We start from the raw sequence: 18,270 nt of genomic DNA on the forward strand, positions 1-18,270 counted from the left end.
TCCAAAACAGAGACCCCCAACTCTTCATCTGCACTACTCCAGCCTTTAGGTTCATGATTAGTCAGCAACTTGTTTGGCTTTGTATGTTAACTCTTTTTTCAGTCACCAGGTTCCAGATGCTACCATGATGCCAATCAGACTTCCCTGGACAGACAACCCCACCAATGTGTCCTGGAGCTCTGCTTCCCCAGAGCCCTGCCCCACTAGGGAAAGAGAGAGGCAGGCTGGGAGTATGGATCGGCCTGTCAATGCCCATGTTCAGTGGGGGAAGCAATTACAGAAGCCAAACCTTCCACCTTCTGCATCCCACAATGATCCTGGGTCCATACTCCCAGAGGGATAAAGAATAGGAAAGCTATGAGGGGAGGGGATGGGATATGGAGTTCTGGTGGTGGGAACTGTGTGGAGCTGTACCTCCCTTATCCTATGGTCTTGTCAGTGTTTCCATTTTATAAATAAAAAAATTTAAAAAAGGGAAAAAAGGAAATACACACTTTCAAGAACTGCTTTTTCTCAGAGACATCAGTGATGCAAAGTCACTGGAAAGAAAAGTAGTTATCAGTATTACGAACTTCAGCTTTTCTGTATTTAATTTTTCATGTTACTTTAAATGTTTTAATTAGCTGGTGAATTTGTCAAAATTTGTCTTCAGTAGCTATTCAACTTTTGCCTACATTGTGTGTGTGTGTGTGTGTGTGTGTGTGTATCCATAGTATTTTAGCCTTCTGTGCGTAGCTGAAATTTCTGCTCAAATGTTATCCTTCATTGTTCTAAGCAGAATGACCTCAGAAGATCTGCAGAGCTATTTGGGAAGTGACTGGCTTTGGCAGGGTGCAGCTCTGTCTCCTGTTCTGTGAATGCCCTCATTGTCAGGCATGGTCAGGGGGGTTTCCTCTGGGGTAGCAGCTATCTGAGGGAGAAGGCATGAGCTGTGGACAAGGACACCACTGAATACCCACTGACAGCACACACCCAAGTGCAGTGGAATTTTTTGAACTTGGCAGCACTTACTGATTATTAAGAACCAACAACAAAATTGATATTAAGTGCTTGTATCAAGCCTTAATCTAGAAAATGTAATGGTTGATTTTTTGTTTGACTTTTTTTGGAGGTGACTACTTTCTTTTTTTTTTTTTTCCATTTAATAATGATTGACAAGACTGTAGGATAACAAGGGTGCAATTCCCAGCACCAGTTTCGTATCCTATCCCCTCCATTGGAAGCTTCCCTGTTCTTTATTCCTCTGGGAGCATGGACCACAATTCTTTATGGGGTGCGGAAGGTGGAAGGTCTGGCTTCTGCCATTGCTTCTCTGCTGGGCATGGGCATTTGTAGGTCGATCCATACTCGCAGCGTGTTTCTGTCTTTCCCTAGTGGGGCAGGGTTCTGGAGAGGTGGGGCTCCAGGACACACTGGTGACGTCGTCTGCCCAGGCAAGTCAGGTTGGTGTCATGGTAGCATCTGCAACTTGGTGGCTGAAAAACATTAAGATATAAGGCAGACCAAATTGTTTAATAATCAGGAACCTAGAGGTAAGAATATAGCAGATGAGATTTGGGGTCTCTATTTTTTGAAAAAGGGAGTCTATTTTAGATATATTCCAAGGGGCCCATGACTTTAGTAAAATTTTGCCTGAGCCCAACAGCCAACATGTAGGTGGGCTAAAGATGTTTTCTGGGGAGATGGTGTCAGAGTTGGGAATAGGACTAGAAAGCTGGATCAGGGCAGAGAATAGTTCCCAGATATAGAAAAAGCATATAAATGCCATTAACTATACACCACATCTATCTGGGGCCCTTTAGAATATGTCTACTTATATTTAGCACAGGACCAGTGCAATCTCTGTATCCCTCTAGGTCTGAGCTCGCAGGTCATGGTCACAGCTGGGAACATTCTAGGCTGCGCTCATGTCAGGACCTGTCTTCCTCGAGTGGCAGAGGAGGCTGACCCAGCCTCCCTCCAGAGAGCGGAGCAGTTCCTACCACTGCTGCTCTACATTGAGTGCAATTGATTCCTACAGAGGCCCACAAGAGGGTTTTTGATGTTCCTGATGGAGATGGGATGTGCTGGTCTCTTGCCCTTATCCAGTTTTTTAGTTCTCACTTTATTTGACAAGGTTAGCATTAGAGTTATTGAGGAAAGCAAAGTTGGAAGTTGGTGAGGAGGATATTTTAGACAAAGTACAATCTATTTAATTAAGTACTTTATGGTATCTTTTGGAGGTCTTTCTACTTGCTTGCTGCACTCACTGAACCACTGCAAACTATAATGCTACTTATTTATTTACAAACAGAGAGGCAGGCGGATAAAGGGTGAAAGAGACCACAGCATGGAAGCTTCCTTCCATGAGACAGAGGCCAGGCTCGAACCTGGATCATGTCCATGCCAAAGCAGTGCACTAACCATATAAGCTAGTTTCCCTCACCTGGCTTGATTGATTTTAGAACCAAAATGATGTGATCTTTTTTTTTTTGTAACCTATTTATTGGATGGAGATAGTTAAATCAAGAGGGGGTGAGAAGGAGAGACAGAGAGAGAAAGAGTGAGCTGCAGCCCTGCTTCACTACTTGTGAAACTTTCCACCTGCAGGTGGGAGCTCGAACCCTGACCCTTGCTTTTTATAATGTGCTCAACTGACATACCACTGCATACCCCCCTCCCCATCATCTTTTTTTTTTTCTTTATGGCAGTATTATAGAGTCTTCAGTGTTTATATCTAAATGGTACCACCATCTAAATGATTCTCATTTTACATTTTGCAAATAGAAAGCAGCAGCTGGGGGGGGGGGAGAGAGGAAAGAAAGTAATAACTGCAGCAATAGTTCCTTATTGCAATTATATCTCTACAGAGAGGGCAGCATCAAGATTTTTTTTTTTTTTAACCACAGCACTGCTCAGCTCTGGCTTATGGTGGTGCGGGAACCGATCCTGGGGTTTTGGAGTTGGAGGCTCAGGCATGAGAGGTTTCTTTGCATAACCATGATGCTATCAATCCTCCACCCAAGAGCAGCATTTTTATAGTAACAAACATTATATTAAATGCAATGAACTGACTACAAGTATCCTTTCACGATCGGTTTCTACCCTTTAGACCAATTCTGCCGAGAAACTTAGAGAGTATGGTCTTTGCCACACCTATAGCCATCCTGTGCTGGTGACCAGAACGAGGTCCTGTCCTCTGTATATGCCACCCAAACCACCCCCTGTGCCTGCCTGGAAACTCTTTCGCCAAAAAAAGGAAACTGTCATAACGGATGAAGCTCAAGGTATGGTTCATGACGTTCCAGAACCTTTTCTAAGTAGTGTTCGGATGTTCGTGTCTGTTTGACTTACAATCAAAGATATATTATCAGGACAAACCATCCCCACACATCATACCTAATGCCTACATTTCCTTTTATGTTCAAATGTTACCTTATGTACAAATGTGTTTTTTGTTTTTTCGTTTAATAGTATCTTTATTTATTTATTGGGTAGAGACAGCCAGAAATTGAGAAGAAGTGGGGGGCAGGAGAGAGGAAGGAAGAGAGACAGAAAGACACCTGCAGACCTGCTTCTCCACTGATAAGCCTCCCCGCCCCAGCACCCTGCAGGTGGGGACTGGAGTCTTGAACCCGGGTCCTTGATCTGTGCACCGTTCTACCATTTACGATGCTCTTTGTCTTTCCTGGTTATGCTGTGCTGCTTTGTCTATGTGCAAAGCATGCACTCTATCACTGAGCTATCTCTCATGACTCAGCACTTGCTGGTTTTAACACATGATGATGAAAAATTGTAGTGCTGTGGATTATACCTGTGGAATGCTGCAAATATGCAGTTCTGAAAGCTTGTATTATCTCTGTTCAAAAGTCTTTTTGATTTGTCTTTGACGTCTATTTCCTTGCTGTTGCATTTTTCTGTCTTTGTCTTTGGTGATACCTTACTGTTTACAATTCTCCTGACAGATGCATGCTGGGCTTTATGGATTCTAGTATCAGGGGATGCGTTTACAGGCCTGGGTCCTAAATGAACCATGAAGACAAAGCCAAGATTAACATACCTAGTGCCAGTCTAGTGAAGGCTTCACTATCAAGCTATGCATAGGCTTTAGGATCTTGGTCCTGTGAACCATGGTTGGAAATCCTCTCTGTGCCTGCCATGATTCCTGCTCTCAGGAAGTGTTGCTGAGTATTTTTATGGTTGACCAGAGAACCACATCCCAGTCAGTTAGATCCAAGTGGAAATCAGACTCCTCAAGTTGCCGTGGTCTTATAGGTGGACATGCATTCTTGTTCCTTTCTGCTTCTTTCATCCATGATCTCCATACTTTTCAAATAGAAATGAGAACTCCCAGCCATGCAATGTTCCCCTGCATTTGCCTTCTATCTGCTGATGCAGTCAGGGTCTACGTAGATAGTGGCAAAGATCTTCTTAGCACAACATGTCTGATCCCAGGAAGAAACTTTGAAAAAAAAAAAAAAGATGAAAGAAGTGACTGGTCTAGATAGAAAGAGGAAACTATCTATTTTTTTGGTTAGGTCTATCTGTCACTCATCCGTCCTTCTTGATTATCTTGGTAATTTCTTTGTGATTTTAATTTATGTGTCTCTAATGCTAAGTAAATGGAGCTTTCTCATGTGTCTGAGGGCCATGTGTATCTCTTTAGAAAACTGTTTAGTGGGAGTCGGGAGCATATGTGGCTCAAAGCGCAAGGACCTGCATAAGGATCCCGTTTCGAGCCCCCGGCTCCCCACCTGCAGGGGAGTCACCTCACAGGTGGTAAAGCAGGTCTGCAGGTGTCTGTCTTTCTCTCCCTGTCTTCCCCTCCTCTCTTTATTTCTCTCTGTCCTATCCAACAACGATGACATCAACAATAACTACAACAACAATAAAAACTACAAGAGCAACAAAAAGGAAATAGATATTTAAAATAATGGTGACTTCATCATTAAAAAAAAAAGAAAACTGTTTAGTTCTCTGGCTCACTTTTTTATTGGGTTATTTTTTTGCTTCCTTTGTGGACCTGCACCATTCCTGTGCAGATGTTCTATTATCAGTTGTTTGATGTGTGATATGCAAATATCTTCCATTTACTGAGCTGTCTGGTTATTCTTTTGTAGTTTGCTTTTGATGTGTAGAAGTTTTTTTTAGTTTCATCATCCCATTTATCTACCCTTGCTTTCATTTCCAAATACATCAAAAGATGTATTTGGAAACTTTTGCAAACTGAAATAGGCATCTAAAAATTGGTGGAATTCCATAGTTGTGCTGTCTCATCTAAAGACTCACCTTATTTATACTAGGTTTAATATTTCATGTGAACATTAACAGGAAAAGGAAACAGACTATTTTAGAGATTATCACAGAACAGTAAGGGGAAAGCCATGCGTGCTTTGCTATGACCTCATTTTTTTTCTTTTTTCTTTTTTCCTTTTTTTTTTTTACCTCTCAGTGAGTATCCTTTACATGGTGTGTGCATTTTTGTTAAAATAATCCTTTCTAACATTTAATTTTTGTGTTGGTAAACACAAAGTGAATGGGCTGTGTGTTTTCTTCATGGAGAATGAACTTCCTGATCAGCTTCAGACTCCTTAGGACTTCCACAAATCATTTTTTTTTTTTACTTTCTGCTTTCTTTTCTACTCAAGATCTCTCCCTTGATAACTTTTCTGTTTTTTGACTACCACCTCCATGTGCTAGTTTATGCATCCTCTTAATAGGGTGAGCCTTAGCATTATTATAGAGGCTACCTAAGAAAACAGATGTTTTTAGTAAAATATTTTATTTGAAATAGCTAAACTTCTAATAATTATTCTCTAAGACAATGGCAGATCTATCTCTTGACAGCTGATTCTTCTACATTATAAATCTGGAAATCTTCTGTGAAGTAGACTACTGAAATCTAATATTGGCACACTCTACTAAGTTCTGTTGATAAATAAAAGTATACCAGTATATTCCTAGTTAATGCCAGTGGATTTTTCTGGACATGTGGTAATCTATTTCATTGAAAGCTAAGTTCTGCATGCTATCCTAGAGGATTTCTTTCATAAAAAGTAGTTCATAATGCCTGCTTATTTTTTAGAAATAATAATAAAGAAGCCTGAACAGTTTCTTGAAATTTCAAGTCCATTTTTGAATTATCGAATGACTACATTTACAATCCCAAGAGAAACGTAAGTTTATAATGTTACTTCCCACAAATGCGTCTTGTTAACACAGTGTATTGTGGGACACACAGCTGAAAAGTGACTCTAGAAGAGAGTATCATGAAAAACATTAACTGAAGGAAAAAGATTAAAAATGTGTATGGGGCCAGAGAAATTTAGCTCATCCGGTATAGTACCAGGGTGTCTGCTTCATTATAAGGGGGACCCACATTCAAGTTCCAGCACCTCATAAAAATGCCACAGCACTAAGTGAGATAAGGCAGAAAGAGAAAGATATGGGATGACCTCACTCATGGATAGAAGTTGAGAAATATGAACAGAAGGGAAAACACAAAGCAGAACCTGGACTGGAGTTGGTGTCTTGCACCAAAGTAAAGGACTTTAAAGGGTGAGTGTGTGTGTGTATGTGTGTGGGGGGTGTTCAGGTCCTGGAACATTGATGGTGGAGGAGGATCTAGGTGGGGGATTAGATTGTTATGTGGAAAACTGAGGGATTTTATACATACACATACATATATACATACATACTGTATTCTGCTGTCGGCTGCAAACCATCAATCCCCACAATAAAGAAGAAGAAAAAAAAAGGAGAAAAAGTAAATGCTAAAGTAAAGGAAAAAGAAAATAAACACCATAACACTGAGGGCAGCTCTGGTGTTGTGAGATTCCACCCGCCCTCTCTCCCTGTGTGTGTTTCTTTATCTGAAAAGATGACCTGGTGTGAGTCAAATCAAGTCTGCTGATGTTGTGACTCATCAAAAAAATCTTTGTATGATATCTACTAAAGATTATTTCCTTGATCTTGTGATTTCACTTAAAACACACACACACACACACACACACACACACCAATTTTCATGAAAGAGTATCCAGAACACTGATAACTTTGTCACATGTTAGTGCTGGGGGTTGAAACTGGGTCCTAGGGTCCTCAGGCATGCAAGTCTGTCCCTCCCACTACTGTTTCCTAAATGTAACACATGCATACTAATGGCTCATATTTCTTTTTGCAAATAATTCTATGATTTTACTCACTAAAATGTTAGTTTTTTTTTCATTTCTAATAATTTTCCACTATCTCTCAAGTTATTAGTGTTGTTCAGATCACCAGGATCAAAAATATGCTGGATAGAGGTGAAGAAATCTGGAATCCAGATTTAGAGAACTTCAGTCCTTACTTGGATCCAGCCTAATCCATTCACTGTTCAATGCATAGGAAATTGATTTGCATATTCTCTCCACTCTTGCAAAATGACAGCAAAGATATGAAAGGCATATCGTCTCACATGAAAGGAATGTTTAGTTCTGCTTTGTCACATTTAAAGCTCTAAGGTCAACTTAAAGACAAAGCTTTCTCTGGCAAGTCCCTGGCAAGTGACTGTTATTCCAACTATCATGGTCAGTCTTGTCAGTAACAAGCCAAGTTAGCCTTTCACAAATATGTTTATGGTAGCTTCAGGTAAACCCAAGAGACGTTTAGCTTAAGGTGAATTTTCACCTGCATGGAAATCTTAAAATTTCGTAAAACATTGTTAAATCATTAGTAAAAATGAAAATAATGAACACATCTTCATATGCCAAGTTAAATTCTGTTTCAGAAGGTTGCCTTCTAAATGTATACAATAATGTATGCCTTTTTATTGTGCCTATAAGCCTTTTAATTGTGCCTCTAGCTATGGTCTTGGTAATTTGGAATCATATCAGTATTTATTTGGAAGGAAATTCCATATACTGGAGAAGCCAATATGATTTCTACAGTTTTAGACTTAAGTCAAGACTTAAGTGCTCAAGACTCATAATTAGATCTGAGTCAGCCCTCTTTCATTGATGCACTGTGCTGATCCTTAAGCTAATTCGAAATGTCAAATTCTGACATTTTGATCATCATTATTCAAAGATAATGAGCATAACTTTAAAATAATCAGAGGTGGGGTCACGGAACAGCTGACCCAGTAAGACATGCTCTCTTATTCTTGAGGACTAAAGAATTTTTGCATTCCTTATGTGAGAACTTGGGTTTGAAACCCAATACCAAGTGTCTATTTTCTCCTATTTCTCTCTCCTCTCCCTCTCACTAAAGATAAAGAATAGAAAAGGGGGAGTAAGGAAGGCCCATTTGGTGGTGTGACACATGTCCAGGGTCCTGAATTCATTAGAAAAGTAATACTGTAATTTGTTTACAGTGAAAAAACAATGATTTATAGAGAACATTTCTTTAGTATTATAGATAACAACTCAACGTGTTTAATATAAAGCAAAAATAATAATGGTTGAAACGATGTGAACAATAAAATAAAAATTATTATATGTCCTATTATTGATAAATGTTCAGTTACAGAACACACAATGATGTATTACTAAATCATAAAAAGAAGGATGTCTTGCTGTTTCTGACATGGAAACTGTTCAGTGCAGTGAGATGGAGAAAGATAAATGCTGCGTGATCTTTTTTTTATGATAACTGAAAAGAAAAATCAAACTGTCCTTTGCACAGATAGGGGTTGGAAGGTTGACCAAATGGGCCAAGAGAATATTAAGCTGCAAATAAGTCCAGAGGATATAATATACAAAATGATATTTATAAATAAAAATACGTCATGTATATTTGAAAATGGCTAATAGATTGGGCCTTAGGAAAGCTCTCATCAGAAGGAAAATGCTGTAACTATATATAGTGATAGGTGTTAAATGGATTTATTGCTGTGATCATTTTGTAATATATAAAATCTATTTAAATTAACTTGCATATTTACACAGGTATATGCAAATTTCTTATATAATGCTTAAGTGCATTTGATGTGTGCAAATGTGGATTCATTATAACATACACCTACAACAATGTGTCTTTTTCCAAAGTGCAGTTATCAGTAACTTTGGACAAGACTCAAATGATAGCTGTTATTTCTCCATTAGCCATATCATGCCATCTTTTATCAAGAAAGGAGTGTCGCCCGTCTACAGCTTAACCCCACTTGCTGAAACTGATGAAAGTATGACCTTCAGCCAGTCAGACCTAGTTCAGTTGACAAAAGCTGTATCTCAGGTAACTGTTACTGTTACTTCTGATGTAATTCTGAATTGTAAAACATTTTTCTTTCCCCCCTCTTCTTTATTGCCCTTGTTATTGTTGCAATTGCTGTCACTGTTGTTGAGTAGGACGGATAGAAATCTGGAGAGGAGGGGAAGACAGAGAGGGAGAGAAAGACAGACACCCGAAGACCTGCTTCACCACCTGTGAAGCGACTCCCCTGCAGGTGGGGAGCTGGGGGCTGGAACTGGGATCCTTCTGCCGGTCCTTGTGCTTTGTGCCACCTGAGCTGAACCCGCTGAGCTACAGCTGGACTCCCTGAATGTGAGTTTTTATATACCATTGTCTGGATTAGAAAATGGAAGGTTCACCTCTTATATGTCGACTTGCCCAGTGTCTTTTGGGGGTTGCATTTCTTGTCTGCCATTCAGAGCCAAACACGTTCTACAGCGATCCCAGATGCTTCTCACTCTGTCTCCAAGATGCACGTCCTCTAAACTACATAGAACTTTGCATCGTAGCCGCACAATTTCATTGACATGGACTGTGTTGACTTTTCTGACACGTCTACCATTTATTATCACTTATGAACGCTTTCTCTTTTTCTGTATCATAGTTTATTCATTTCAGTAATCAGAGGTATTTAGTATATAATTAGCCACCTTAAATTTTTCTTTTATTTTTTTTCCCACAGACTGGGGAGATAGCCCAGCCTGTAAACTTGTATGACTGAACCCCAGAAGTCAGAGGTTCAATGACCGGAACAGTATTTGGTTGTTCTTTTTTTTTTTTTTTTTTTCCATGCTCTCTTTCTCCTATTCTCAGCTTCCTCCTCCCCGATAATAAATAAACATTTTAATTTTTTCACATTTCCAGTGGTTGTATCTGTGGCATCTTGTTTCTTATTGCAAGCAGTGGTGTTAAGTCTGTTCTTGAGTGTGTTTCTATTTATGTGCAGGGCCAGATTTAGTTCCAAGTTTTGTTCTGGCCCTTGATGAATGATACTGTTATGAACATTGGTGTAAAGTCTCTCTTTTTTTATTTATTTGATAGAGACAACCAGAAATTGAGAGAGAATGGGGTGGTAGAGAGTGAGGGGAGAGAGAGAGAGAGAGATGCAATACTGCTTCACCACTCACAAAGCTTTCCCCCTGCAGGGCTTGAACCCAGGCCCTTATGCATTGTAACGTGCAGTCAGCCAGGTGTGCCACTGCTGGGCCCCTGAAAATATCTCTTAGATACTGTTTACAGTTCTTTTGCATCTGCATCCAGATGTGGAATTGCTGAGTCATAGGGTAAATTCATTTAAAATTTTTTTTTAAGCAAAGACTAAGAGTTCACAAGGGTTTCAATTTGTCCATACTCTCACCAACATTCACTATTTCTCATTTTAATTTTTTAAATAGTAGTCATCCTTACTTATAAGGGCTATATCACTGAGATATATCCCAGAGATATAATCTGTGTGTTTGTTGGTCATATTTATGTATGTACATATGTATGGATGAGTAGGTACTTAAATATTTTTCCCAGTTTTAATTAGATTAGTTAGAGTTCTGTTGTTATTGTTCTTTATAGAAGTTGAAGTGAACCTTTTGTATTGTTATTTGCAGATATTTTTCTGTTTTTCACTCTACTGTTGTGTCTGTTTTTATGAAAGTCACACTGACTTATAACATTGGTTGCATTGATGTGAAGACTTTTTATGTTAATGTAGTTCAACTTTTTCCATTTTCACTTTTTAATTAATTAATTACTCCTGCCTCTAGGGTTACCCCTGGAGCGCAGTTCCTGCACTACGAATCCACGGCTCCTGTGGCCCCTTTTTTTGTTTATTTAATTTTTTTGGATAGGATAGAGAGAAAATAACATAGGAGAGGAGGAAGTCAGAGAGGGAGAAAGAAACACAGACAGCTGCAGATCTGCTTCACCACTTGGGAAGCGACCCCCTTTCAGGTGGGTTGCTGAGGGTTAGAACCCAGATTCTAGGGGCCAGGTGGTGGCACACCTGGTTGAGTGCACATGTTACAATGTGCAAGGACCCAGGTTCGAGCCCTTTGTCCCCACCTGCAGGGGGAAAGCTTCACAAGTGGTGAAGCAGGGCTACAGGTGTTTCTCTGTCTCTCTCCCTCTCTATCACCCCCTCCCTCTCAGTTTCTGACTGTCTCTATCCTACAGATAAAGTTTTAAAAAAATTTTTTAAAAGAACCCAGATTCTAGCAGGGGTCCTTGCACTTAGTACTGTGTGCACCTAACCAGGTGTGCCATAGCCCAGTCCCCCATTTTCCCTTTTTTTTTTTTTTCCCTCTCTGCTTTTGGTAAATGACAAAGAAATCATTGTGCTGGGTCTGGGAGATGGTGCAATAGGTTGAAGAAAGTCACCACACACAAGGGCTCAGGTTCAAGCACCTGGTCCCCACATGCCGGTAACACAAACAGTGAAGCAGTGCTGCAGGTCTCTCTCTCTCTCTCTCTCTCTCTCTCTCTCTTTCTCTCTCTCTCTCACCACCTCTCCTTCTGTTTTAATTTCTCTGTTTCTGTCAAATAAATAAATTGATAAATAAGTTTTTTTAAAAAAATACACTGTCGGGTATCCAGTGTCATGCATTGTCACCATTCTTTTTTTTAGAATTTTTATTCACTTTTCTATCAGCTTTACAATCCAACCTCTACTGAGTTTATTGCAGCTTGCTATTTTTAATTTCTAAATGATTTCTTGATCCTGATTATATTTTGTATACTATGTTTCTTATTCAATAGACGCATACCCTTTCTGATACTGGTAACTTAAAAACTTTATTATTATATTTTAATATTTATTTTTGTGACATTTTGTTTTTCTTACTGCAAAGCTCTGACTTCTGGTGGTGGTGCAGGGGACTGAATCTGGGACTTTGGAGCCTCAGGCATGAGAGTCTCTTTGTATAACCATTATGCTATCTACCCTAAGGGACATTTTTTTTTTTTTATAAAACTATCTTTCTACTTCTATAGCTATATATTTTTCTTTTTAAAAAATTTTTAAAATATTTATTTATTTTCCCTTTTGTTGCCCTTGTTAATTTATTGTTTTAGTTATTGTTGTTATTGATGTTGTCGTTGTTGGATAGGACAGAGAGAAATGGAGAGAGGAGGGGAAGACAGAGAGGGGGAGAGAAAGACAGACACCTGCAGACCTGCTTCACCACCTGTGAAGCGACTCCTCTGCAGGTGGTGAGCCGGGAGCTAGAACCCAGATGGTTACACTGGTCTTTGTGCTTTGTGCCATGTGTGCTTAACCCGCTGCACTAGTACCCGACTCCCCAGCTATATGTTTTTCATATGTGTTTACGACATATAAACACCACTGAGTTTTGGATACTTGGTGTTGGGTAGCATTCATTGAAGAGAGAGAGAGAGATTAGCTCTCCTGAGACCTTTCTGTGACATCTATGGTCAGTTTCTCCAGTTAAGAGTCTTTAATCTCTCTCCTGGGATGAAACAAGATCATACAAATTGGTTTAGATTCATTCATTAGTGTGATTAAAGTCAAGCAGCCCCGAGGAGCTGGGAATCTCAAGCACCAACACATGGATGTTCGTTAGACTAATCCCCTTTCTCTTTGTACAGAAGTCTACTCACACTAAAATTGTGGACCCAGACTCGAGATTTCTCAATAACGAGCGTCTGGAGTACTTTCTAGGAAAGGACAAAAGAGAAGAAGTTTGAATTTGTCTTTTCTTTATATAGACATTCAGTCATCCCTTGTAATCAACCCTGATTTTATGTTCTCCTTCTTCCATTCTTGCTAATTTGTTTCTAAGGAATAAAAGAGATTATTTGTCATTAACACTTATTAAACTATTTTTTAAAATTATTTTAATGTATTTTAAGGGGGAGAAGGCATTGGTTTATTTTTTGGTATATATATTATTGCCTCCAGGGTTATTGCTGGGGCTTAGTGATGATGCCAGCACATCGGGCAAACTTTCTTTTCTTTTCTTCTTCTCTTTCTTTCTTTCTTTTTTTATTTGATAGGACAGATAGAAATTGAAAGAAGAGGGGAAACAACAAGAGACAGCTGCAGACCTGCTTCATGGCTTATGAAGCTTCATGAAGGTGGGAGGTCTGGAGGAGGTGCTGAACCCAATTCCCTGTGCATGACAATCTGTGCACTCAGTGGGGCCACCACCATCTAGCCCTCAATGTGTGCACTCAATGGGGCCACCACCATCCAGCCCTCAATGTGTGCACTCAATGGGGCCACCACCATCCAGCCCTCAATGTGTGCACTCAATGGGGCCACCACCATCCAGCCCTCAATGTGTGCACTCAGTGGGGCCACCACCATCCAGCCCTCAATGTGTGCACTCAATGGGGCCACCACCATCCAGCCCTCAATGTGTGCACTCAATGGGGCCACCACCATCCAGCCCTCAATGTACAGTCTGCTTCATTCAGATTACTAGGGGGTATCCATCATCAGCCTGTATGAATTTGTATAACTTTAGCTCTTTCTTTTTAATCATAGTTGATTGGTTTTGAGACACACTAGAGTCGTACATGCATACTCAACTTAATTTCCCTATTAAAATGTGGAGAAACTGTTTTTACTTTTACTTGTTTTTTTAAAATTTTTTCAGATATATTTTTTTATTTTTTTCAGCATTAATTTTTTTTGTTTGTTTCACTTTATTGGGAAAGGGGGTATTGGCTTATAGTATAGCTGTTGACACACAGGTCCAGCCTCTCCTCTCCCTATGACAGGTGTTCGTAAGACACTCCCTCCCCCAGTCTAAGTCTATCTCTAGTACCATGCTCCAGAGGCCAACCATGTCTTTGTCCCATCCTTCCTCCTTCCTTCTCCAGAGTCCTTCACTCTGTACAACACACCATACCCCAGCCCAGGTTTCATGGACCCATTTTTATTATTTGAGCCCAGTTTTAACAGGTCCTAGGCATAGACTGCCAATCCTGAATTTCAGTACGTCTAACTGTGTATTAGTGACAGGGGCCTCTTGCAAATAATACACCTACTTAGTTTAGGCGTGTCGTAATTTTAATTTATTATTTATTTACCTAGTAAGGAGAGAGAAATACAGGGAAAGAGAGACCAAAAAAAAAAAAAGTGGAACATTACTCTGGATGTCTGGTGTCAGGAATCAAACTCAAGTTCTCATGCATGCAAGTCCTGCACTCTACCACTGAGCCACATCCCCGGCTAGCAGTTTATCTTTCATCGTAGGTTTCAGTTATTGAGTAAGTTAACATATACCGCATTTCGATGTCACAAAATTTAAGTCCTCAATTTCTTACATTAAATGTGAGAATTTTAATGGCCAAAATTTTTGTCTTATTCTATGTTTCGATTTACAAAGCAGGCAAAGTCTTAAGTTGATGTGTTGCTGTGATCAATAAATACTTACAAGTTAATGTACATATATACAAATAAAAGTTGACATTACTGTCTAGTTTGTACAAATAGTGCTTCTGTGTTATTTTACACTCTGTGTTTTGATAGTTACAAAACACTTTTTTTCAGTGTTGCAAAAATTGTATTAATTCTTTTAAAAACTTTGGTACCTTAGATAATTGTACTGATTGATTGAATTCACAAGTAATTTCTTCAATTGTCTCTTTTCATTCATAGGGTGTTTTTGTTCCACAATCTATATTTGGAAGAGGTAAATTAAGAGCTCATATCTTGCTTTTTTGCTACTCGGGTTTTTACTGGGGCTTCATTACTTTACAACTCCACCTTTCCTGCAGGGCACTTTTGTAGAGGGTGAGAGATATATAGAGATGGAGTTTTAGAGAGAGGGTCTTCACCACTCCTGAAGACACCCTCCTGCAGGTTGGAACCAGGAGCTTGAATTTAGTCTCGTATACAGAAATGTGTGCTCTGCCACTTCTGTGACCACCTGACCCCCAGGACAGTTTTATTTTTTCAGATTTCAAAGTACAAAGAAGCCTCTGCTTCTTGATAAATTTAAGCATTCCTTTCTTCTGTCTTTTGGCCAAAAGATGTTGAATCTAATGTTCATTGCCAGAGAATCCAATAATCTCACTTGCTAAAAATTCAAGTCTGAAGTCAAAACAAAAGATCATTTGATCATGCATCAACAAAGTTAATGTGTTCTGTACATGCACATTGACATCAAAGCATTACAACCATCGCAAATCCAAAAACAGAGTTCTGTGACATGAGCATATGCAATGTTGATTCCAGCAAACATTACAAATTATACTGCATTACTTGAGAAATAAAATTCAGACCAGCAACTGTGAGAAACAATTAGGTGACTTATAGAAATTCATTAATTACAATCATAGCTTACATTCCTAACTCCTCTTGCCTGGGCTTTTTTTTTTTTTTTAATAGCAACAGGTCTGTAACTACACATCTGCAGTGCACAGCAAATTTAAAGTACACAAACAAGTAAATTTCTATTCTAACTTTACAATCTCTAATGTGTACTCAGAAGTAAGCCAGTGCCTTTAAATTTCTGCATATTCTATTTGACATACAAGTTACGAAAATACTCTCCTGAGTACATAGAATGTGCATGGAATGGATTTTCATGAGCCTGAAGACTGCAATTAAGTTGTTTCAGAAATTTTCTTAGAAATCAATGTCAACTTTCTGTTGAAAAAAAACAATCTTCTATATGTTAATTGCTAACAGCCTATGCATGTTTTATCTGTCTCACCTAGGCACAGAGGAACTAACCGAATATTATGGATTGAATGATCCAGTTCATCAAGCAGAAGGACTTAGCACAGAAAAAGATTTGACCAGTCTGACAACAGCAACACAAGAAAAATCACAGGAAGAACTCTCAACAGTAAATTCAGGTATTCCCAGTGACATCTGGGTAGATTTCGAAGACTTCTGTATATGTTTTCAGTAAGTATTAGTGAAATTCCCCATGTACCAATAAAGCTGTTGTATAAACTATTACTTTTAGCTTAGCTATCACGTAAGAGTTAAGCCAGTATATTTTCATCTTTTTTTTTTTTTTGTCTCAAGTGTTATCACTGGGCCTCAAGTGTTATCACTGGGCCATTTTTTTCCCATTTTATTAGATAGGACAGAGAGAAATTGAGAGAAGAGGGGGGAGATGGAGAGGGAGAGAGAGACTGAGAGAGACAGAGAGAGATAGAGAGATGCCTATAGACCTGCTTCACTGCCTGTGAAGTGACACCCCTGCAGTTGGGGAGCCGGGGGCTTGAACCAGGATCCCTGTGTGTGTCCTTGTGCTTCCTACTATGTGTTTAGCCCAGTGTGTTACCACTCTGCCACCTCCTACCCCCAATCCCCCCCTTTCCTTTTTTTTCTTTTTTTTTTTACTAGAGCACTGCTCAACTCTGTTTTGTTTTTTGCTCAACTCTGTTTTATGAGGGATTGATCTTGGGACTTCAAAGCCTCAGGCATGAGAGTCTGCCATAACTATTATGCTATCTTCCCAACCCAGCTAGTATTTTTTCAGTGTTGGTTTAGTACCTAAGTAGAGGTCAAGAGAGGGAAAACAGGTGAAGTGATTGTCTTCCCAGAGTATCAGTCACCAGACCTATCTCAAGATAGATTCAACATCTCCTCAAACATGTGTTTAAGATGAAGCCAGTTTTTTCACTGAGAGAGATCAAGTAGTTTTAACCCATTACAGCCATGAATTCAGTTTTTTTTTAAATTTATTTTTATTGAGGTATAGTTGGAAATAAAACTGTAAGATATTTAAAGTGTGTGAGGTCAGGAGAAAGCTCACTAGTAGAGTGTGTCGTTACTATGAGTGAAGCCTTAAGTTCAAGACCTGGGACTACGGGAGGACACTGAAGGAGCTCTGTCAATGGAAGAGTCATAGAGATGTGTCTCTCTTCTGTCTCCTTTTCCCTCTTCCTCTCTCAATTAAAAAAAAAAAGTGGGCCCTTGGATTGTCTCAGTGATATTGCTCATCCGGAGATGTCTGCATTTATTCTCCAAAGCCACATAAAAATCACAGCCGCCATAGTGAGGAGTTAGTTGCTGTATTATACATTGTGCAAGGCCGTGTCAGGAAAGCATTGAGTTAACCTGTCCATTCTCCCAGATACTCAGTTTTGTGTCCGTGTGAAAACATTTTTGCTCTCAGAAAATATCCATGAAATAGTGTTGTAACTGGTATCATCACGTTTGACATTGAAACTCCCTTGTCAGTTGAGTCCATTGGGAGTCTTGGATTCAGGAACAACACATGATTATCCTAAGAACTGATGTGAAGCCTGATGGGGCTCAGCTCAAGCATCCCTCCTAAAGGAGGATTGCAAGTAGGGAAGCACTGACCACTGGTCCTGTGCCTTTTATTAGTTAGTTACAAGATACACTGAAGGAATCCCAAAGTGACTTATACCAGCAAAATAAAACCAAAAACAGTTCATTACAAGGAAGACAAAAATGGAGAAGGGACATTTGCAAAAGGGCTGTAGAAAAACCTTCAAGACTCTTTCAGCTGGTATTTTTTATTTCAAGGTCTCTCTCTCTCTTAATATTTATTTGCTTTATTTGTTTACTTATTCCTTTTTGTTGCCCTTGTTTTTATTGTTGTAGTTATTGTTGCTGTTGATGTCATTGTTGCTGGATAGGACAGAGAGAAATGGAGAGAGGAGAGGAAGACAGAGACGGGGAGAGAAAGAGGGACACCTGCAGACCTGCTTCACCACCTGTGAAGTGACTCCCCTGCAGGTGGGGAGCCGGGGGCTCGAACCGGGATTCTTATGCCGGCCCTTGTGCTTCGTAACTCCCTCAAGGTCTCTCTTGACTAGCACTCCCAATGGAATCTCAACAGACTTAGAGCTGCAACGATTAGCATGTCATGTACCCTCCCATTCACATCAAGAATCGAATAGAGGAAGGCCTGGCACTTTGGCTCCTTGAGCTTTGGCAGCAGCTGACAGCTGTCCGTGTTTGAGAAGTTACAGATCTTTGTTAACCGTGCAGAGTGATTAGGCCGTGGGGTTATCCAAGCCTGGGGTAAGCACCAACCTGGTATGATCAGATGGTCTTCCCTGGATGTTTCCCCATGTCACCCTTCAGATATTCCTTGTAATCAAAAGTTGTGTCATTTTCTCTATTTCTCT

At 39.7% G+C, this 18,270-nt stretch overlaps 1 protein-coding gene across 6 annotated transcripts in view; it reads left to right on the forward strand.

Annotated features, from left to right (window-relative positions):
* ADGB (androglobin) overlaps positions 1-18,270 on the forward strand; it is a 152,147-nt gene that overhangs the window by 58,381 nt on the left and 75,496 nt on the right. For all 6 annotated transcript variants that reach the window (XM_060188709.1, XM_060188711.1, XM_060188706.1 and 3 more), the window contains 5 exons: positions 3,092-3,266; positions 6,065-6,155; positions 9,063-9,192; positions 14,807-14,840; positions 15,871-16,063. In XM_060188709.1, the coding sequence (XP_060044692.1) occupies positions 3,092-3,266; positions 6,065-6,155; positions 9,063-9,192; positions 14,807-14,840; positions 15,871-16,063 (623 nt within the window). The remainder of the gene's footprint in view (positions 1-3,091; positions 3,267-6,064; positions 6,156-9,062; positions 9,193-14,806; positions 14,841-15,870; positions 16,064-18,270) is intronic.

The sequence above is a fragment of the Erinaceus europaeus genome, chromosome 4 (genome assembly GCF_950295315.1).
Source record: "Erinaceus europaeus chromosome 4, mEriEur2.1, whole genome shotgun sequence".
Lineage (NCBI taxonomy): Eukaryota > Metazoa > Chordata > Mammalia > Eulipotyphla > Erinaceidae > Erinaceus > Erinaceus europaeus.